This window comes from Heterodontus francisci, chromosome 20, assembly GCF_036365525.1.
Source record: "Heterodontus francisci isolate sHetFra1 chromosome 20, sHetFra1.hap1, whole genome shotgun sequence".
Classification (NCBI taxonomy): Eukaryota; Metazoa; Chordata; class Chondrichthyes; order Heterodontiformes; family Heterodontidae; genus Heterodontus; species Heterodontus francisci.
The window spans coordinates 53,325,715-53,349,642 of NC_090390.1; the positions used below are offsets into that span (position 1 = coordinate 53,325,715).

Sequence of the window (23,928 nt, forward strand, 5' to 3'; positions counted from 1 at the left end):
CTACTACAGTGACTAAGAGAAGAATTACTAAAAGAACTCAACTAAGGACTGAAAACTTAAGATTTCATTGTCCAAATCACCATCTTATATTTCCTTAATTTCCAATGAAACTTCCTTAGTTCTGTTGACTTATCTGAATGACAGGAGTTTGAAGAGTTCAGCCCTTCAGATGTCAATCGCCTCACATAGCTCTGTTGATACCCCTGATTATCCGCAAAACAATGAAGCACTAGCATCTAGACATTCCAGGTCACTTGTTTACTCCCAAACTTCTTTGGGTTATGATGGCTTGTCTCTATGTCTGGTAAGGATTTTTTTGGTATAAGCTTCAATGATTTAATTAGCATTATCCCTTTCTTTTCCCAGCCCTTAGTCTGACTACTGACTCCATTTTGATGACATGTTTAAGGCAATTCTTAGGGCATTTCTATTTAAGTGCCATCATCACAACGATTTCAGTGATTTACAAAGAAAGCCCACCACTGCTTTATCAGAGCAACTAGTGATGACTTTGTCAGTGTTGCCCATATGCCAAGGGTAAATAAAGGGCAAAGCGAAATATATTATCCTGGCTAGCATTGCATATTACAATTCATGTTTCGCTTGGATGTACATAGTTTGTGGAAGCATTAGACTTGATAGGTTCAGTAGCTTTTTCTTATTTCATATGTGTCACGCAGAACACCTCGGCAAAAACATACCAGTTTATATATTGTATATACTATTATAAGTTGTAGGATTCTGTATATTCTAAGATATATACTACAGAATACTGTTCAGTATAGAGAATTATACATATACTATATGACATTTGTTACGACCAGGTGAGAAAGGTGTTTAGGGGTCTTTTACTGTCTTCACCTGGTCTTATTGTAACACGGTTTGATTTTTAAACACACTGTGTTATAAGGCAAAGAAATTAGCATAAACAGGCTTTTTAGGTTTAAAGAAGAAAAGTGAAATTTATTAAACCTGAAACTTAAACTCTCATTCGGTTAACGCCTACAGATATACAGTGCGCCCAAGCTAGCACACACACTTGATACACACATGCAAACAGGGACAGAAAAGAGCAGATGAAAAATAAAGTAGAGAGGTTTGAGGCAATCTCTGAAGGGGGTTTCTTGTCACTGTTTTTGTGTTTCCAGCTCGCCTTAGAGTCTTTGATTGTAGACAGCTCTTACTTTCGTTGGGACCCAGTATTCTTCTTAAACCTTGTTCACAGAGGAGACTTTTCTCTCTTTGAGTTTACGTGCCTTCAGTGGTTTCTGAAGCTGGTGAGAATGAGATAAGAGCAGACAGGAGGGAGGTGTTCTCAGTCCAGGAGCAAACAGCCTTCTGAGTTTTAACCCAGTGGCGAGTTCAAATTCAGAAAACTCCAACAGTCAGTCAATCATATGACTAAACTGGCAAGACCACGTCTATTTGTGTATTCAACCATCTTAGTAGTTAACCTGGAATGCTTCAATGTCTGGTAATCAAAAGTCCATTGTGGATGAAATTGGACTGGGAATAGCCCCTTTGTCCTTTGAAGTACTGTTTGTTGATATGCTAATGTCTCTAACCAGCCAAAGTCTCCAATAGTTTTTTAAAGCAAGTTTTTTCTTCACCAACAACAGTCCAAAATCAATGTTCGTGTGGGCAAAATTAATTTTCCTCATTCTTGGCAGGTGGGGGCTTGCCTGACACATTAGGCTGGATTTTATGTTGGGCGGACGGGAGCTGGACACCGACGAAAAAGTCGGCAGTGAACCTGCTTCTGCCTAGCCTGGGGATGCATCCCGCATTTTACGGGTCCCCAGGCTTTAATTATTCCGAAGCGGGACTTCCACCCGCTTGAGGGAGGAAGTCCCGCCTCATTGAGCTGCTGGCCAAATAGCGGGCCGGCAGCTCTTAGTCCCAGCAGCGCCACCAGGGGCGGTGGCCACTGCTGGGGTTGCAGCCCAGCCAAGGACGTGGAGCCAGGAGTCCAGGTAAGTTTGGGTTGCCTCGCCGGGGGTAATCAGTTGGGCCCAGGCGAGGGAAGGGTGGTCATTTGGGGGGAAGCGGGGGGCGTCTTGGGTCCTGGGGGTGGTTGAGGAAGTGGGGGCCCACCCCCGGGGCGCGGAGAGGCCAGTACCTTTTACTGGGTGGCCTTTCCCGGCTCCAGGACGCCCGCTTGCCATGTGTCAAATCCGCATGGAGGCGGGTGAAGGCCCTTAAGTGGCCGTTAATTGGCAACTTAAGGGCCTTGATTGGCCTGGGGAGAGCGGCCCATTTCCACCCCCCCCTCCTTCCCGCCCCAGTAAAGTGGGGCAGAGGCTGGAGCAGGTCGAGAAGACCTCCCGGAGCCTCCCGCTCTATCCGGCTCATTGGGGTGGCGTAAAATTCTAGCCATTGGATGTAGTAGGATACTGTAGAATACGATGCCTTGTAGGATATTGTATCTCATGAGATACTGGACTGCATTTTATGTTCATAAACTTTTAACTTTAATTACATCAGTTTGGGTCCGCTTGCCCCCCCCTCTCCCACTCCACACTTGTATACTTACCTGCTCCCCCCTTCCCACCAGTGTCCTGCATTGGATCTCCGAACGGAGATCCGAATGCGCAGGAGTGCCAACCACCGGCAACATTATTGGAGTAGAACAGACAACGGGAGCGGGTAAGTCATTAATTCTTTAAATTGCATTTTTAAATATATGTTAATTCTGCTCCCGTTGCCGAGCAGCAGGATGGGGGGTGGGTGCTGCCACGAGGTCTCGCCGCCACTAGCAATAGTAGGCCGGGACTTACTGGCATCGAGGCCCGTGGCGGCCCTCGCCAGAGCCATTTTCCAGGACCCCCCCCCCCCACCAAAACCCCCAATGTCGGGGGTGGAGCGGGGGGGGGGGGGGGTGGTGCCTGTAAATTTCGCCCGACTGTATTTTGTAGACCATTATAGGATACTGTATATTGTAAAATATTTGGATTTTCATTTTTCTGGTCTAACAACAATTGCGTAAGACAGGTGGTTGCTTAACCTAGGTTCCATTAATAGGTGTTTAATCATGATTAAGACTGAATCTAAAAAGCAGCTGTTAAAAGCAGAGGCTGCCTCTATATAATAACACAGTTTTGTATGTAATTATGTGATGGGAGAGATTTTTCTGTGCCGCAACATGCTAATGAAATTCAATGCCCAGCAGAATAATATGTCATTCTCAGGAACTGAAACCACCCAGAAACACTCCGGGACGACTGTGTGATAAGCCTGAGCTTTGGCAACAGTTTAAGGAGCTTATGAGACTTTTTTTCCCTCTTACATGCCGGTAAAATCTTTCTGTTCTCTTTTATTGTGTCGATCAGATTCAAGATGAACTTATTTCACATCTAACGCCGCTTAACTAGTCTGTTCAGAGCAGGATTCACTCATCTGTGTACATATTTTTCCAATGTATTTCAGTTGCGTTTAGTACCTACTTAATATTCTAATTCTTCTTCAACGTGTAAACATTAACCTTAGTGAGCTTCCCTTTTAACATCTTGATGCTTTCTTGCATTTATACGAATAGTTAAAAGATGAATGTGGCACAGCCCAAGTTTTATTCTGTGCAAACATAGGCGGAGATTTTAGTCCAGAGGTGCATTCCATGGTATGGACTGTTTTGCAATCAGGAAACCCGGACAAACAGGTTTTCCGAATGTCCTGCAGTTTTTAACTGCAGGGCTGCTTTAAAATTTTTTCTGCTGGTTTCCTGTCCATTGTCAGCCTGCTTGACAGGGCTAGAGGCCTGTTGGGCGGGAAGTCTGCAGCCCAAGGCCACAGCTGAGGAGAGCAGGTAGGTCTAATGGCGGAGGTGTTTGAGATTGTGGGATGAGGCTGGGAACAGACAGATTGCAGGGGTGGGAGTGGTTTACTGGGTAGTTTGTTGGGCCTGGAGGAAACACTTCTGCTTCTCCTGGCCCACAACCTCTTGGATTCACCCCATCTCACCTCCTTTCGCCTGCTGATTTTCCCAAGGCCTGAGAAGCCCGGCCAACACGTTTTAAAATAAAATAAGTGTTAAAGTGAAGGCAGGCAGCCTCATTATTTAAATGACCAACCCACCTCCTGCAAACAGATTGGCCAGCCGCCCTTTGTCATGCCTTGGTTAAAACAGGAAATGGGTGGGTTCAAGGCGAGTTGGGTTCCTGTTCCAGATTATTTTGGATTTTCACCTCTGACACGACAACCACCCACCCATTTTTAGACATTAAGATTCAGCCCATAGTTTTCCAAACAAACTACACATTTAACCATTTTGTTTTCTAGAATTTTTTAATGAATATATTCCTGAAATAAATAAAAATTGTAGCTTTAAGAGCAAGTTCTGTTTTGTTAGAAACTGATTCTTTATAAATACTGAGATCGATTACATTTCTTTTGTTGGATCAAAGGCAGACAAATGGAATTGGGGTACAGTTCAGCCATGATCTCATAGAATGGCAGAACTGACTTGAAAGGCTGATAGGCTTACGCCGGTTCGTTTGTTCAGCAGTACAGAGCCTAGTGCTTGCTATTTGTGCACTGATAGCTCTTTCACACTGATTTTTTGGAAGCTGCTTACGAGATACAAATTATGTTTGCATTTTAGCCAGTTATTTTCCCCCCTTCCTTCTCTTGAAAGGTTAAGTTCCACAGGAACCACCCGCCCTTAGATACTTCACCCATTCATGTGTGAGTCTTACTTACAGTTTCAAAGTGTTTTGGCCTGCCTTTCTGTTGAATGAGAGCCCCAGCGACAACAGTAAGTGATGTCATTTCCAGCTCTCAGTTGGCCACTGTAGACCAAGTGAAAGACATCTGGTATAACTTGGCCTACTTCAAAGGCCTCTTGAAAACCTCCAGTCCTAAAGCTATCACCATGATGCATTTGCTGCAACAGTATCGCCAACTTTTGTGCAGCGGTGCAAGTGAGGATCATCCTGTCATGTTATTTGTTACCATAGCTATAGAATTTGGGGTGGAGGAGATTGCAGAGCAGTGCACACTTGCCGACCTCCAGCTCCAGAACTGGTGGATTTTCTATTGATTGAGGAGCTAATTGGACAGCGAAGTAGAAAATAAAATGATGTCGCTTCGGTTTGGAAAATAGTAGTAGTGATGTAATATAATTGTCGACACCATCACACAGAAAACTCGACAAGGCGCAAGGGTACAGCACAACAGCCTTGCGTGCTATGAACCACGTTTCTTTTACAGAATGAATAAAACATTGCAGAAAATTTTCTACGGTCTAGCATGCTGAGGAAAGTGGCAGTTAGGTTTTGAAGATTATATTTTACGCAGTGTTGTTCAAGCCACACTGTAGGACTTGAGCTCAAAATCGAGATTTTCACTTCTGTGACTTACTAAAGGGGTTGTCAAGAAAACATGCTATGCCAAATGAGGAATTTTAATTAATTGGTTGGAAACTTACATTAAACTTAAACAAAGGAAAGCTGGAATATTACAACTTTTACAAAGACTTTGCCACAGCTAAAAATGGCCGCCACCATTTGCATTTGATAACCTTGCACATTCCAAGGCATCAAAAGAGGAGACACATGTCTGATTAGCCTGTACCCAAAACAATGGCTCACCCTATTGATTGAACTACCTGAGATTGCTTTCATTAATCTTTCTGCCACTCACTTTAAATCTAGAGGGGAGATGAAGAAAAACGTTTTCACCCAGAGGGTGGGGGGGGGGTTCTGGAACTCACTGCCTGAAAGGGTAGTTGAGGCAGAGATCCTCAATTCATTCAAAAGGAGTCTGGATATGAACCTCAGGTGCCATAATCTGCAGGACTATGGACCAAATGCTGGAATTAGAATAGCTGGATCGTTTTTTGGCCAGCCCAGACATAATGAGCCAAGTGACCTCTTTCTGTGCCTTAAACTTTCTGTGATTCTTTCTATGATTAGCAAGACATTCAAAGCCATCCTGGGACATCAACAACGAAAGGGCAAACTCCTCCAGGGGAAAACATTGGCAGCATGAGGCTCAAGAGATGTAAATTCCTAAACTTGAATCTCATTGGAAGGTCCAAGAGAATACACTGAGATGGTCATGTGACTGTCTGTCCATCTCTGTGAAAGCGGGGAGTTTCTCTTGGACAAAAGCCAAGCCAGAAATTCAATCTGTACAGAAGCCAGAAGGTCTCTCTCGCTCTCTCTCTCTTCCCCCCCGCCCCCGAATGCCTGGTGGGGCGTTCGAAGCCTAGCTGCCAGCTGCTAGATCAAAGACACCAAGAAAAAAGCCCTCTACTCAACTTACCCCAAGAACAACTATCTACGCAGAACTTCAGGACCACAAATTCAACCGGAAGACTTCTAAAGCTACCAGACCACAGACTGTGTATTTTTATTGGCTGCGTTTACTGACAACGACACCACTAAGTGGTGCTGCAGTGGCACATGCGAAAATGCAGCATGTGCCACTAAAACATCACAGCCTGTGACTTCAGGCAGCTGCCAGGACTAAAGATTGCACTGCTCAAATAATCACACGAAGGCAACCTAACCTAAACACATGGCAGCACACAATGGCAGGAGGGAGAGAGCGAGCGGGCCGGGGACGTGGGGGAGCGGAGCGGGCTGGGGACGGGGTGGGAGGGGGAGCGGGCTGGGGACGGGGGTGGGGGAGGGGGGAGCGGAGTGGGCCGTGTTGGGAGGGGTGAGCAAGCGGGCCGGGCAGGAGTGGGGGGGGAAGCGGAGCGGCTGGAAAGAGTGGAGCAGCCGGAGAACGCAGCGAGGGGGGGAGCGGAGCAGCCGAAAGAGCAGAGCAGCCGGAGAGAGCAGCGAGGGGGGGAGCAGAGCGGCTGAAAGAAAGAGCAGAGTGGTCGGAGAGAGCAGCGAGGGTGGGGTGGAGCGGAGCGGCTGCAGGAGTAGAGCGGCCGGAGAGAGCAGTGGGGTGGGGGGGGGGGGGGGGAGCGGAGCTTGACACATGGGTGAATACCCGTTGGCGTTGCATTGCTGTACGCGTAAAGCTCATGCGCAGAGGCCGACCAGGCGCGTTGCCCGAGGATGCACACGTCACGCGATGACGTCACGGCGCATGCGCTAACCAGTCCTGGCAAGTCGGAACGCAGCGCACGTGCAGAGAGCAGGAGCCCGTCTGCACATGTGCACACCTTGGCGCAGCCTGATGACGTCAGTGGCGGGCTGCGTTGTCAGGAATCATTTTGATTTTTATTTGTTCTGGATGCTAAACCAACACAAATCTACTCCTCATCACTCTGTAATCTATTCGCGTGTGTGTGATTCTCGTTTGTGTGGGTGCCTGAATGTGTAGCATAATTTTATTTATCTATTTAGATCGGGTTTAGTCTTTCAAGTATAATAAACTCACCTCTTTCTTGTTGAAACTCAAGAAAACCTGTCAGATTGGCTCCTTTACGATCACAACAAACGTAAAAGGTAAAACACTCACTAAAGTGGTAAACACATCCACTGTTTAAAAAGGAGTAAACCCTGTTGCGGTCAAGTAAGGGGAAGGGCAAGAGGGGAGCCTTGTGACCCCTCCTCACCTGATCATAACAAAGTGCTAAGAGTCAGAGATGCTGTCCTTCTGCTGAAACTTCTGTCCGTTCTGGTGAACATAAAAGATCACATGTTTGGAAGAAGAGCAGGAAGTTATTTCAGTGTCTTGGCACCACCGAAACAATAGACTAGCTCTTTATCTCAGTGTTTGTGGGATCTTGCTGTGCATAGGTTGGCTGCTGCACTTGCCCACGTGATAATAGCGAGCATTATTCTAACTGAATTAATTGACTTGGAAGCATTTGAGACATTCCAAGGACATGAAAAGCACTATATAAATGCAAGTTTTTTCTTCCTTTTTATTGATATCTAGTTACTTGAAGAATAACGGGCCCTTTTGCATTGATAACGCCCCATTGATATCAAGCATGTGGTATTCGATTGTAACCCTGAGCACAGTGCGGAATTGGAGGTTTGTGAGGGGTGGGGGGGGGCTCCACCTTTTCCTGATTGCAAAGATCAGAAATACTTGGGAATCATTTTTTCACCCCCATCTGACCCTATAATTGATACTACTAAACTAAAAAGGGGAGATTTTAGTTCAGAGGTTGTACTCAACAAAAATATTAAAATGCTCAACCGGACAGAAATGTACTGTGCCTGTTGGGCCTGTGCTAACCTCACCCAGTTAAATAAACAGGAGCCTATTGATAGAGCACAATAAATGCTGAACAATGAAGGTTAACAAGCTCAAGGGTCCAAATCCAGTTCTAACCGGTTAGTTAGCAATTCTAAGTAGTTTTTTCTTAGCTGATGAGCAGTTAGCTCTTCTGTTTGATGCCATCCTATCTGGAGTATTCAAACTTTTCTGCATGACTCTGCTATGGCTATCCTTTTGAAGTTATGAGCTTGTGGACTTTCTTCTTGATCGCCAGTGAATTTCCTTTTGAGTTTTACCTGATTGCAACAGAGGCTGCAGAATCCAGGCTTTTATGACGAGGTTGGGTGTAAATGTCATTCAGAGCTTTCAAGAGGAAAACTTAACTGAACATGGACTAGAAGGACCTACTCTGCAAAGCTCAGTGAGTAAATGATCAACTGAGGTGGAACTGAATCATGTCATCCAAGCTGGGGTTGATGATCTTAACTGGGGGTTGCATTGAGAACGCCATAATTACTCTTTGTGTCCCAGGCTGAGGTAGGAGGAGGTTGAAATTGGCCAGAGTTCTTACTTCTGACTGTTATCCAATGACTCCAACAGGAAAAATTGGATTTATGGATGTAATTTCAGGATAGGATCAGGTTGAGCTATGGCATCCCACTGTGGTGAAATCATCTGCTAACGTTTGTGGTCCAAGCTCTGTGATGGAAAATGGCCACCTGGGTGAATTATGTGAGAGATTAGGTGTGGCACTCCTTGAAACTCTATCCCAACATGTGTTACTACTTTCATGAGAAAAAGGAAGAATATTGCAGAGAAAATGTAATCAGAAAATCATTCTCTGCCATAAAACCTTAAGGATTGAAACAGTAATTGGGAGCTCACACTCTGATTAAACATAACTGAGTATTACTTCTACATTACTTTTCTCAGTTATTTTAAGTAACAATTTTTTTTACATTCATTCTTAGGATATGAGTATAGCTGGCAAAGCTGGTATTTATTCTCCATTGCTAGCTGCCCTATGGAGGTGGGCCGTCTTTGTTGCAACTGAGTGGCTTGCTAGGCCACTTCACAGGGCAGTTCAGAAATATTCATGTTGGTGTGGGGCTGGAGTAACATTGAAGTCAGACTGGATAAGAACATCATGTCTCCTTCCATAAAGCATATTGGTGAACTGGCTGGGTTTTTATGACAAGCCAACATCTTTCTGGTCATTTCTACTGATATAAGATTTTTTACTTTCAGATTTGAACTGAATTCAGATTTTTAAACTGCCATGGTAGAATTTGAACTCCCATTCACTGGATTAATACTTCAGATTCTCTAGATTGTTAGTCCAGTAACATAAACACTACACTAGTATGCTCCTATAATTGAATTTCCATCTCTACTTGCCAGCCCTATATCTAATTTACATAACAGTAATTTTACAAAATTAGCGTAAGTGAGCTCGGAATGCACAGATTTAATCAATTTTGAGCCATTGCAAGGGAGAATTTTAAGCAGAACAAGCAGTGTAAACCAAAAAATCAATAAGGAGAATTTAACACGTGGGAGACATTAATATTTGAGTACATTTTGCAGTTGCTGTAACACCATGATAGTTGAAGATTCTAATCTGTAATTAAGTGAAGTTAGAACATAAGAACTAGGAGCAGGAGTAGGCAATTCAGCCCTTCAAGCCTGCTCCGCCATTCAATACGATCATGGCTGATCTCATCTCGGCCTCAACTCCACTTTCCTGCCCGTTCTCCATAACCCTTCAACCCATTACTAATTAAAAATCTGTCTATCTCCTCCTTAAATTTACTCAATGTCCCGGCATCCACCGCACTCTGGGATAGTGAATTCCACAGATTCACGACCCTTTGAGAGAAGTAATTTCTCCTCATCTCTTTTTAAAATCTGCTCCCCCTTATCCTAAAACTATGACCTCTCGTTCTAGATTGCCCCACAAGAGGAAACATCCTCTCTACGTCTACTTTGTCAATCCTCTTAATCATCTTATATACCTCAATTAGATCTCCTCTCATTCTTCTAAACTCTAGAGAGTAAAGGCCTAAACTGCTCAATCTCTCTTCATAAGACAAACCCCTCATCTCTGGAATCAATCTAGTGAACGTCTTCTGAACTGTCTCCAATGCAGCTACACCCCTCCTTAAGTAAGGGGACCAAAACTGTACGCAATACTCCAGGTGCGGTCTCACTAATGCCTTGTACAGTTGCAGCAACACTTCCCTACTTTTATACTCTATTCCTTTAGCAATAAATGCCAAAATTTCATTTGCCTTCCTTATTACCTGCTGTACCTGCATACTAGTTTTCTGCGATTCATGCATGAGGACACCCAGATCCCTCTGCACCGAAGTACTCTGAAGTTTCTCTCCATTTAGATAATAATCTGCCTTTCTATTCTTCTGACCAAAATGGATAACCTCACACTTATCCACGTTAAATTCCATCTGCCAAATTTTGGCCCATTCACCTAACCTATCCATATCCATTTGTAAATTTCTTATTTCTTTATTCAATGTACTATCCCACCTATTTTAGTGTCATCTGCAAATTTGGCTATATTACCTTCTATCCCTGCATCTAAGTTATCAATATAGATTGTAAATAGTTGGGGCCCGAGGACCAAACCCTGTGGCACCCCATTAGTTACATCTTGCCAACCAGAAAAAGACCCATTTATTCCGATTCTCTGTTTTCTGTTGGTTAGCCAATCCTCTATCCAAGCTAATAAATTGCCCCTAACCCCATGTGATCTTACCTTGTGTATTAACCTTTTGTGTGGCACCTTATCAAATGCCTCCTGGAAGTCCAGATATACAACATCTACAGGATCCCCATTATCCACTTTGCTTGGTACAGCTTCAAAGAATTCTAACAAATTAGTCAAACAGGATTTACCCTTCATAAAACCATGCTGACTGATGGATTGTGTTTTGACTTTCTAAATGTCCTGTTATTACTTCCTTAATAATGGATTCTAACAATTTCCCAATGACAGATGTTAAACTAACTGGTCTGTAGTTTCCTACTTTCTGCCTCCCTCCCTTTTTGAATAGGGGTGTTATATTAGTTTTTTTCCAATCCACTGGAACCTTTCCCGCAGCCAGGGAATTTTGGAATATTATAACTAATGGATCCACTATCTCCGTTGCCATTTCCTTTAAGACCCTAAAATGTAGGCCATCAGGCCCTGGGGACTTTTGTCTGCCTTCAATCCCAATAGTTTGCTCAGTACTTTTTCCCTAGTGATGATGATTGTTCTAAGTTCCTCCCTTTCTATACCTCTGCATTACCTGTTACTATTGGGATGGTACTACTGTCCTCCACCGTGAAAACTGAGGCAAAATACTGATTTAGTGTCTCCGCCATTTCTGTTTTCCCCTCTATTAACTCCCCAGTCTCATCCTCCAATGGACCAACATTCACTTTAGCTACTCCCTTCCCTTTTATATACTTATAGGAGCTTTTGCTATCCGTTTTTATATTTTGCGCTAGTTTTCTTTCATAATTTATCTTTGCTCTTTTTATTACTTTTTTAGTAACCCTTTGTTGATCTTTTAAAGTTTCCCAATCTTCCAGCCTGCCACTTGCCTTTGCAATATGGTATGCCTTCGTTTTTGTCTTTATGTTATCCTTAATTTCTTGCTTAGCCATGGATATTTTTTCCCCCTCTTAGAATCTTTCTTCCTCTCTGGAATATATTTTAGTTGGGAGGAATTGAATATCTCCTTAAACATCTGCCACTGCTCATCAACTATCCTACCTTTTAGTCTTCCTGCCCAGTCCACTCGGGCCAAATCTGTCCTCATGCCTATGTAATTACCTTTGTTTAACTCCAGAATGCTAGTGTGGGACTCCAGCTTCTCGCCCTCAAACTGAATTTGAAATTCTAGCATGCTATGATCACTCTTCACTAGAGGATCCTTAACTATGAGATCATTAATTAATCCCACCTCGTTACACAATACCAAATCTAGAATAGCCTGCTCCCTGGTTGGTTCCACAACATATTGTTCCAGAAAACAATCTCTAATACATTCAATGAACTCTCCCTCGAGGCCACCCTTGCCAATTTGATTAATCCAGTCTATATGCATTTTAAAATCACCCATGATTGTTGCCGTACCTTTCTTACAAGTCCCCAGTATTTACTGGTTTATACTGTGCCCCACTATGGAACTACTGTTTGGGACCTATAGATTACTCCCACCAGGAACTTCTTTCCCTTGCTATTTCTTATTTCTACCCAGACTGATTCTGCGTCTTGATCTCCACGCCTATATCATTTCTCACTACAGCACTGATCTCTTCCCTCACTAACAAAGCTACATAACTTCTTTTTACTTCCTGCCTATCCTTTCAAAATACTGAGTACCCTTGGATATTCAATTTCCAAACCTGGTTTCCCTGCAATCACGTCTCAGTAATTGCCTCTAAATCTTACCCATTTGTCTCTATTTGCGCTGTTAACTCATTTATTTTATTCCGAATGCTTCATGCATTCAGATCCAAAGCCTTTAAGTTTGTTCTATTATCAAAATTCCCTACTCTTTGTACGATTCCTTGGTGTAATATGACGTTCACACGTTCTGTCCCTTTTATTTTCTGGTAACAATCAAGTTCTAAAACTAGTGCCTCTAAAGAAAAAAAGTGGGGTGAAGTCGAGGTTCAAACAGAAAAACCTTAATGATAAAAGCAAAATACTGTGGATGCTGGAAATCTGAACTAAAAACAGAAAGTGCTGGAAGTACTCAACAGGTCTGGCAGCATCTGTGGAGAGAGGAACAGAGTTAATGTTTCAGGTCAACGACCTTTCATTAGAACTGGCAAGGGTTAGAAATGTGATAGGCTTTGAGCAAATGAAAGGGGGTCAGAAGAACAAAAGGGAAGCTGAGTGATAGGGCAGGAGAGATTAAATGACAAAGATGTCATGGAACAAAAGGCAAAGGGAGTGCTATAGTTGTAGTAAAAGACAAAGCATTTGTCCAGAGAGGGTGTTAATGGCAGAATAATGAACAGCTCTGTCCAAAAGCAAAAAGACAGTTTAAAACTGGGTCATGGTTTGAAATTGTTGAACTCAATGTTGAGTCCAGAAGGCCGTAAAATGTCTAATCGGCAGAGGAGATGCTGTTCCTCGAGCTTGCATTGAGCGTCAATGAAACACTGCAGCAGGCCAAGGACGTGAGAGCAAGGTGGTGAATTAAAATGGCAAGCAACTGGAAGCTCAGGGTCATGCTTTCAGACTGTGGAGGTGATCCGCAAAGCGGTCACCCAATGAGCGTTTGGTCTTCCCAATGTAGAGGTGACCACATTGTGAGCAGCGAATACAGTATACTAAATTGAAAGAAGTACAAGGAGCTGGCTGCTTCACCTGGAAGGAGTATTTGCGGCCTTGGATGGTGAGGAGAGAGAAGGTAAAAGGGAGGGTATTACACTCTTGCGATTGCATTGGAAGGTGTCATGGGAAGAGGACGAGGTTTGAGGGTGATGGAAGAGTGGACCAGGGTGTCTTGGAGGGAACACTCCCTTCAGAATGCTGATGGGGAGAGGAGGGGAAGATTTGTTTGGTGGTGGCATCATGCAGGAGGTGGCAGAAATGGCGGGGGATGATCCTTTGGATGTGGAAACTGGTGGGTTAGCCAGTGAGGACAAGGGGAACCCTATTGCGGTTCTGGGAGGGAGAGGAAGGGGTGAGAGCAGAAGTGCGGGAAATGAGTCGGACACAGTCGAGGGCCACAGGTTGGGGAGACATATCAGAAGCATTGTTATGGATGGTAGCATCATCAGAACAGGTGCGACGGAGACAGAGAGACTGGGAGAATGGAATGGAGCCCTTACAGGAAGCAGGGCGTGAGGAAGTGTAGTTGAGGTAGCTGTGGGAGTCGGTGGGCTTATAACGAATATTAGTAGACAACCTATCCCTAAAAGTGAAGACAGAGAAGTTGAGGAAGGAAATGGACGTGTCGGAGATGAACCATGTGATGATAAGGGAAGGATGGAAATTGGAAGCAAAATTGAAGAAGTTTTCCAGTTCTGGGCGAGAGTAGGAAACAGCACTGATACAGTCATCAGTGCACTGGAAAAAGAGTTGGGGAGGTGGCCTGAGTAGAACTGAAACAAGGAATGTTTGACATACCCCACAAAAAGGCAGACCTAACTAGGACCCATAGCAACAGCTTTTATTTGGAGGTGCAACACCTGCCCTTTTACCTCCTCTCTCCTCACCATCCAAGGCCGCAAACACCCCTTCCAGGTGAAGCAGCAATTTACTTGTGTTTCTTTCAATTTAGTATTTGCAGTTGACTGCCAGCCACCTGCTCCCTTCACCCCATGATTGTTTGTGGCCTCTTTGTTCTTCCCGAAACTGGGGAACTGCCACTGAGGTCATGACGTAAACAAGTAAGACTGCGTGGACCAATAAAGGAGATTGTCCACCAACACACATGCAATGTTGCTGCATGGGAGTAAGGTAGTGTAATGGCTCTGCTACTGCACCAGTAATCTAGAGAACACGAGTTCAGATCCTACCATGGCCGTTTGAGAATTTTAATCAAGTTTTTTTTTAAATTGGAAATAAAAAGCTGGCATTAGTAAAAGTGACTAAGAAACTATCATTGTAAAAACCCAACAGGTTCATTCATCTGTCCTTAATGGTCTCGCCTTTTTGTGACTCAAGTTGCACACCAAGGTGATTGTCTCTTAACTGGCCTCTGAAGGGGCACCACCACCACCTTCTCAAGGCAACTGGGAATGGACAATAAATGTGGCATTGCCTGTGATTTCCACACGCCAAGAATGAATTGAAGAAAAATGTGACAGCTAAAGTAATTCTTGCTTCAAGGTGAATAGAAGCCGTTAGAAAACAATTCCATTTCACTCTCGTTACCACGTCTTACTCTCATGCAAACACTCCAGTGATGGTTTCAAGGAATATGAGTTTTGTTGCTTCCAGCACACATCAATAGTAGAAAGATATTAAAGCCAGATATGAATTAGTCTTTTTTTTAAAAAAAACTGAATTGTCACTGCAGCTACTGAGCATTGCGAGTTTAGTTAATGCGGACACACGCTCGGTAAATGGCAAAGTACTTGCCAGCATGTAGCAAAGTGAATCATCATTGATGGCATGCAATTATTCATTAGTTTCTCAGTGGATGGCTTTTCAGTGTTGTGCTGTCCGCTCTGCAGAAATATCCGCAGAGACAAACATTCTTAATGAGAAAGGCGACTGGGGCAGAACTGGTGTCACTAGAGGATTTGATTAAAGTGGCAGGGTTTCGTTATTTTGCCCGGCTCAATATTTATCTCGTGTTCCGATTTTTTTTGTTGTTGAAAGTTTGGATTTGTAGAATCATGAAGTGTGTGACATTGCTCCAGGGAATGAGTCCTTTCAGATGCATAGTCCCTATGTGTACCGTTCCTTCAGCTACTGCTAATGTGTTCTATATGCTGTTCTGCTGATGCCTCTCTATGCTGGTTTAATGCAGCCCATCTGTGCACCAATATGGTAAATCTGTAACTGACAGTATTCCTATCTTAGAACATATCATGTGTCTAGTCCATTTTTTATTGCTGTAATAATATAAAACCATCCATAACAGTTCAGTAGTGTGTGCAATAATTGATCAGTGCTGTGGTTTTATTTGTGTTTTAAGATATCAGTTGGCCTCTATTCGCAGAAATCTTTTTTCTTTGGTAGTTTTGATAAGTCAAAGTTCCAGGAGACTGTAACATGTACATTTGACAAACTGTTAAATGCAGTCAATTAATTAGAACAGCAAAAATTCCCAGCACATATTTGAGATCTGCCTTGGCAGGGTCTGATACAGCAAGACATACTTAATGCTTCTGTTGGGCATTTTTAAATTAACCTTAACAAGTATTGACAAATTGAAAATAAATCACATAAATACATTACTTGATACTTAAGTTTATTACTAGTCGCAAGGTCTCAAGTTTAGGTGGGTCGGGCATGTTAAGGATCTGTGGCTATTTTGTTGCTATGATGTTGTAACTTTTTTAAAATAGGATGCTCAGTTGTCGTTCTCATTTAATATGTATGTTTTCTCCATTTTCCCTTCATTCATTAATTACTGCAGTTCACCTCATGAATTCTCCTCTCAACTGCAAAAGTAACCAAATGTACTGCACTCTCTCCTACAATGCACAACATTAAAGTTGTTCCATGAATTGGAAGTACAGTCACTGTAGGAGAATGCAGACATAGGGCTGAATTTTCCCAGCCCATTGGGGTGGGGCTGGCAATATGGTGGGCAAAGGCATCGGGAGGGAAGCTCAACATCTTCCCGCCCCCAGTGGCAGGCAAGTCAGCCCTCAGTGTTGGTATTTTTTCCGGAGGCGAAATGTCCCACCTATTGATCTGGCTGAGAACAGATTATTTCTGTCATTTAGGCGATTAGCAGATTTGAGTGTTCACTTCTGGAACTTCCAACTAGTTCTGATAAAACATCTTAACTGCTGGCCATTGTTCAAAATCATTATCTTTTGAAGTAACAATACCCTTTGTCAGCATGTCTGTCTTGGTCTCTGTTGTGGCTCTGTTTTCCTTATTGTTACATCCTGCAGGAAACATCTACATTTTCCTCAATTCGAGCCATTGATTCATTTGGACTTGTTCCTATTTGGGCATGCAGCTGTCAAACTCTAGGACGCTGTACATAGGCAGGGTTTAATCTCAACAACAGTAAATCATAGAAATTTCCATCAGTGGCAATACTCCAGGAAAAATAACTAGACAGAGTCAGATACTCTAGATCAAATGCAGACTGTTCCATTAGTTTCTGGCTATTGAGCTGGCGGTCTGGCTGAAATGGAAAGAGACATTTTAATTCAGCAACGCTGTAAGTATATTCGTCAAATTAACAATTAATGGTAATTTAAACCTAACATAATTGTCCACATTTTGATGCTTTCTTGACCATACATGACCAGTTCCATTGTTAATGGATTGGGCTCTTATATTTATTCTATATGTTTTTTTTGAGACACGTGGAGCAGTGCTGTTTCTCAGTAAAGCCTTCTGTTGTTTCTATAATATCAATCCTGGATATTTGCCCACTGGTCAGCCAAAGCTTTTAGTTAAAGTAAAAACATTGAAAATAAATACCATACTGATTAAACACATTTTGACATCTTAATTAATAGTTTTTAAAATGTGTGTTATTGCTTCATCGTCATAAACAGTAAATAGCTCAGTTTAATTTATATTATCACGGTATAGTACCATAAAAATTATGCTTTTTTAATATCTTTCCAAAGCATTAGTTCAATGTTTCAGTATGTTATTTGTGATACTGCAACATATTTTGTGATCTATGAAAGGTTTGCAAATAAATTTACTAACTTAGCATCATGATGACTTCCACTGTGACAGTTAAACATTTTTCGAAGGAGTAGTTAATAATACTCAATGGGTATCAACAGTGAATCAGGAAAGCAGTCTTAACTAGTGAAGTTAATAGATTTAGGTGTTTTACTTTAATGACAAGTGAAAGGCTTGAAACAAAAGGGTCAACACTGATGTTGCCAGCTGATCATTTGACTCAACTGTTATAGTTTCTCTTAATTCTTTGTAGGCACAAGGAAACCATTTTTAAGCAGTTCTAATGTTTAGACCGTGTGACTGATAATAACCATCCTGCAGAGCGAGATGGAACTTGCATGGGCTATTATGCACCTAATACTGTCAGCACTTTTCAAGTATTTCAGTATTGGTGTATATCTGTTGTTCTCAGGAGTATGGCACCAATGCAGTTGCACATTTTATGATGAGTTGTACCTGCTGTATATTTAGCAAGGGCTTAAACCTACGTTGCCTATTGCCTCATGGCCAGTTAGTGATGACTGTCCTGAGGGGCTGGGTCTGAAGCAGAGTTTTTTTGGGGTCAGATTTGATCTGAGTTGCCATGCCTGGCAATGGGAGATTAGAACAGATAGCCATTAATGGCAAAACAAAAGCATCAACATGTATTGTAAATAGTAATAAAGTAAAAATTATAAAAATAGATCAACATTTACAGAAAGCCAAATTTCCGCAAATTTGCAAATGGGTGAATACTTGTGATATTTTCAGTTTAAAAATGAATCCTATTTGTTTTGTTACTGTCTGTATAAACTTAGCCAGCCAGTGTATAGCTCACCGTGTCAATGTGTGCACTAGTAGAGCTGAATTCTGTCCCTTTTTGTTTCTTCCCCGGAGTGTTTTGACCTCTGCTGTGCTCTTAAAGCTGCAAATTCCAGATTACGTTCTGGCAATTTTCCCTTGTGAGATGATGAGAGGATTTCCGTCTTATAGTAATGATGTGTACTGAATCTTCACTCAGCATGATTTGTGTTGCTAAATTTGACTTTGCATTTAAAATAAATACCACTATTGCGTCACTAAACCAATAGGGCACAGGAACATTTCCGCAGTTAGACTGAAAGAATCATTTTCGTTCTAATTCTTCGCTTATTCAGTTTGAAATTTCTATTTTGCCAGTAGTCCTACTTGCATGCAATTTGTTTCCAGCTGTATTCACTGGATTAGTATCTCATCAAGATGGATTTGAATTGTGCTGACAGTGAGGGATTGTCAGGTTTTTTCGTCCGTAATTTCCCCTCCCCCTTTTGGCCAGAAAACACAAAGGCCCTCTACTTATAAATACACTTCCTAAAAATGATTAAATAATTTGGTAGCAAATTGTTCAGTGGTTCGATTAAGCATATGAGTAATGTACAGTCTTGGAATGAGCTCGATTGATGTCACAAAGAGCAAAGGCTTTAGGGGTTTAATTTAGTACTTAATCCGTGTGCCCTGCCATACCAGTTGCCCACACAAGCAGTGTCCCAAACAAGATAGGATAAATGTGTGGATTAAAGGAAGCTACCCTTTCCATCTGCAAGCAAACACACAAAGACGACCTTTCATTCAGTCGTTGTGAAATGAGAATTGGTAACAAGGTGCGTTATGTTTTGTTTCTACTGATGTTTCTGTGGATTAATTATTCAGGCAGTACTTTGTAATAGAAAACCTCCAGTTGCTTAGTTCTGCAGTCCCAGTGGGGGCTCAGGTGAAACCAGCCTGCTTTGTTTCATGTTTTTGTAACCAGAGGTCCCGCCTCTTTAACTAAGCTGAAGTCATTTTATTCCAATGCCTGTCCCTAGCAAGCATACAACTGTTGGCCGCTCTCAGAGCTGGGACTCTAGTGGATGTTACGAGGACAACTGGGACAACGACAGCATATACGAATACCAAAGGGCTCTCGGGAGTAGGAATTCATTAAACCACTGCGGTGAAATTGCTTGTGACGACCTACCTAGCATCAGAGTGCATGGCAACAACTTTACAGGGGGAAATGAACATAATTACGAATGTTACATGTATCCAGACTCCGGGTTTGACCAAGGTTATCCTAATCAGTATGATCGCAGACCTGTGAGGAAAAGTTCTGTGCCTGATTTCTCTCATTCCTACGAAAAGCAGGCAAGGATGTCTGGACGCAGCTCAGTGCCTCCTCAGGATTACTACCCAGAGCCTGCTTTGGGCGTTCGGCCGTCTGAAGAGGCACGGTTTTATAGGGATCATATGCTTAGCAGATCACCACAGAATTATGGGATGTCAGGAGGGAGAATGTCATGGGACCACTCACAAGGGAGGCCTCCTCCTCGTCTTGAGGTAAATCGTATGTATCATGATCCTTCTGGTAAGCTGTTTCTCGATAGACAGAAAATACATAGTCAAGATCCTTCTCCTGCTAGGTATGGTGCTGAAACACCTCTCCCTCGTTACGGAGCAGAGCCACCATCTCTCACTAATAAGCAGATGTACAGTGACACCACTGGTCGATCATTGGACTCCAGAGGTGCACGGCAGGTTACTCCAACTTGTTTAGTTGTGGACCCTGCCACTGGATCTCGATGTGAGAACACTTTGGATAGAATGATGTCTCCTGGCACACTAAACCACACTCCTAGACAAGGAATAACAGCAAGACTGATGTCAGATTACAGCACACAGAGAGATGGTTTGATTTCAAAGCCAGTTTATGATGGTTACGACAACACTATGATAGCTCGCGGCCACCTTCCCGCAGGAGTACCTAGACAGGACAACAAGACTGAATTTCTGGCACTATTGCGTTCAGAGGGGTTATCTGAAAGCACAATTGCTGCCTTACTGCAACAAGGTTTTGATTCAACAAACTTCCTAGCCATGTTAGAAGAAAATGATATTAAGTCTGTGGCTCCGAATCTGGGTCAGGCACGGTTGCTGTTACGGCTTGTCCAGAGTTGCAGAGCGGACATGCAGTTACGACAAGAGTTGCAAAGCAGCAGTGCTCGTACGAGAACGCGTTCAAACAGCTTCAGTCACAGAAGTGAGCTAATGCGTAATGACTACGGAGTCCAGCCAGGAGTGGTCTCTACAATGGATAATTCCACTGCTCAGCACCTCCCAATGGCATTGCAACCAATGTCACCCAGGCTTGCTGAAATGAACCGTCGTCCATCTAGTGCTCCATCCCAACATCTCCTAGAAACTGCTACCTATGGTTCATCTGGGCCTGCAAGACTAGGGAATCATTTTCCAAGCTTCACAGGCTACAGCAACCCTGCTGGGCTGCAAAATCTGCGATCAGGGCCTATCCATACTGCTCAGTCCGGAATAGCAATGAATACAATACAGGCTACTCCAAACACAGGTCCCAAAACCGCCTATTCTACAACTTATACTGTACCCATAGAACTAATGACGAGGGAGCGTAACCCAACTCATTCTCCATTACACAGCCCTCATAATAGTCCTCAGGTTCTGCGAAAGCCAGGAGCACAGATGGAGTCTACACTGGTACCTACGAGCTCAGCTTACCAGCTGGCGAATACTGCAAACCAGAAAGTGACCAGACGTACAGGACCACCAATCATTGTTTCCACAATGGCATCACCTGAACCAAGTAATGCATTTTTTACATTTTAGCTTTGTGTGATATGTGTGCTTGAGGGTGCTACTTAATGCCTTATGCAATAGTTTTCCTTGTCCCTTGTGAACAGAATCTTAAAATGTCCCACAGAGGCTGATTGAAAACATTCTTTGCACTGTACAGACTTATATTGTGTTATTTTTGTTCTGCTGTTTCTGATGTTTAATTTTTTGAAAAAGTATTAATGTATTGAAAATATCTTTGTGTACTGATGTCCAAACTCTCGATTATCTGAAATATTTTCTCTGGAACTGTTTATTCATAAATATTATGCGCATCATGATAACATTAGATTGGTCGCCTTCCTGTTCATGTAATTGCTTGTATCCAGGTAGCTAAAAAGGAACCTTGTCCTGACCTCTAGTCACAATATTATTGTATTGTACAGTTGGCATGGTGGAGAAACTGGCAATCATCATGATTACAAGGGATTTTACTGTATAATATAAATTTATAACTTATATGGCAAACCGAAAGTATCTAGAGACTGATATCCTCTTTATGTTTGGTGCCTGTCACTATTTGCAATAGAGAGACAGTGGGACACCAGTTGTATCTCTTATTGTGCTATCACAAGATTTCTCTGTTTTGCTACAGTGATAGAACCATGGAATGTCAGGAAAGAATTAAAGGAAGGACCTGCTATACAGTGTATAATAAAGTCACCATTTGGAAAAATGCTTGATTGGAGAGGATTGAAAGTTGTGCTTCAAATAATATTTTTGAATAAAATGCATTGCAAAACGATGCAGTATATACAAAAATAATGAATAGGGACAGCAAGCAGTGACCAGAACAGTGACGGGTTTAACTCTCCCTCTGAGCTACTTTGTGTACTGGTTAATGCACTCATGTTAAATTCCTGCCTGCCCTTACTTAATCCAGGGTTAATAACTGTGATAAAATAGCACAGACAGGAATTTAACTCCAAAGTGTTAACTAAACACTATATAGAGAAAACTAATCTATGTAAGCATATCGAATGCACTCAGTGTTAAATAAGCAATAATGCATAGTTACCTATGCCACACCAGGAAATTGATTCTAGTGAGTTAATTGAAGTGTAAGACATTGACTCCCTGCTATAATACAGTTAGAGCCCATTTTAGCTATTTTGTCAATTGTTTTCCTGTTCATTGGTCCCTTTCAATCACCTTTGATAGACCTGACATTGCACAGATCTGAAAAATAGCAGAGAACTAACCATTGTCAATGATGGCACAATGAAGAGGTGACTCTGTCCAGGGTTAAAGCCTTCTCCCAGTGATGTCCTCCATTCGGCAATCAGAGAATTAGAATTCAAATAGGTAAGTGTTATCAAACACAATTGTAAACATTTTATAGTATTGGGCGGCACAGTGGCGCAGTGGTTAGCACCGCAGCCTCACAGCTCCAGGGACCCGGGTTCGATTCTGGGTACTACTGCCTGTGCGGAGTTTGCAAGTTTTCCCTGTGACCATGTGGGTTTTCGCCGGGTGCTCCGGTTTCCTCCCACATCCAAAGACTTGCAGGTGATAGGTAAATTGGCTGTTGTAAATTGCCCCTAGTGTAGGGAGGTGATAGGGAATATGGGATTACTGTAGGGTTAGTATAAATGGGTGGTTGTTGGTCGGCACAGACTCGGTGGGCCGAAGGGCCTGTTTCAGTGCTGTATCTCTAAATAAAATGTAAAAAAATAAAATACTGCACAAGCCAGATACAGGTAATACATAGAACTCGCCTCCTATTTCATACCAAGGTAATATTGCAGATTTTTGAGCTTCAATTCCCCACAATTATTCCAGTTAACTCTATAAAAGTGCTTCCCAAAATAATCCTAAACATTATTGAGTGTACTTCCAGCCACACCCTTATGTCTAATTACACAGCGATCAAGTATGCAATTTTTAAGTTACTGTATAATAAAGTTTCCTGTTCAAATGCAGATCACATTTCAGTAATTATGAAGTGACAGAATTGTAATACTTAATCCTTTCATTTGAATATTATGCAGATGGTGATACTGACAGTTGTCACAAACCCAAAACATTTATCATTTACATCATTGTGGATAGTTTTTAATGGAAATGTATTATTCAGAGGCCAGAAGTGACTTCAAGGATGTAATCCAAGGATATTTACTGACGTTTCCATTTTTGTTACTTTATAAGCACTATTTCAACTGTATTTAATTTTATGAAAATCAATCGCAGTTGTTAACTATAGTAACAAATAACTGGAGAGCTCTCATCAACAGGCAAATCCACAGGGTAGAGGGCACCGAAGGATTGAATCGGATGGTAGTCAGGAAATATACTGACTGAATGCTAGGTCTCTTATGTCCTCATATAGGTTTGAGGAGCGAAAAGGGTGATGATGTACTGTGTACTGGAACCAATAGAACTGCTGAACTTTAGGAGTGTGCAGTCCTATCACTGCAGATGTCCAGCCTGTTACTCACAGAGAGGGAAGATGTATTGATCCAGGAAAAGCATTACCTAAAGGAAATTACCATCTGATGTCAAGAGCTTATTGGCCAGCAATATGACTTTAACATTTTGCATGTGTCTTATGACGACTTATAGCATAGAATTTAGATCTTTGCAGCTACCAGTTCACAGATGATAGTTCTGTTTTCATCTTGGAAAAGTGTATAAAAGTATCAGCAAGACACTCCATATAGCATTGCATCTAATTAAAAAGGGCAAAGCTGGCCAGGAATTATTTAGTGAATACATCCATGGTAATCTATCTCAGGGCTGAAAAATGGTTAGAAACCAATTGGAATACTCCCATCATATTAATTCCTAGCAATAAATTATTC

The 23,928-nt window shown here is 42.4% G+C and overlaps 1 protein-coding gene across 10 annotated transcripts in view; it reads left to right on the forward strand.

The window, feature by feature from the left end:
* LOC137380631 (C-terminal-binding protein 2) overlaps window positions 1–23,928 on the forward strand; it is a 318,116-nt gene that overhangs the window by 147,789 nt on the left and 146,399 nt on the right. For 6 of the 10 annotated variants that reach the window (XM_068052758.1, XM_068052757.1, XM_068052763.1 and 3 more), the window contains one exon: window positions 19,312–21,098. The exons of 3 other annotated variants lie outside the window; for them this stretch is intronic. In XM_068052758.1, the coding sequence (XP_067908859.1) occupies window positions 19,312–21,098 (1,787 nt within the window). Of the gene's footprint in view, window positions 1–16,960; window positions 17,007–19,311; window positions 21,099–23,928 lie in introns of those variants that run through there. One more of the 10 variants, XM_068052767.1, reaches the window with a different exon arrangement.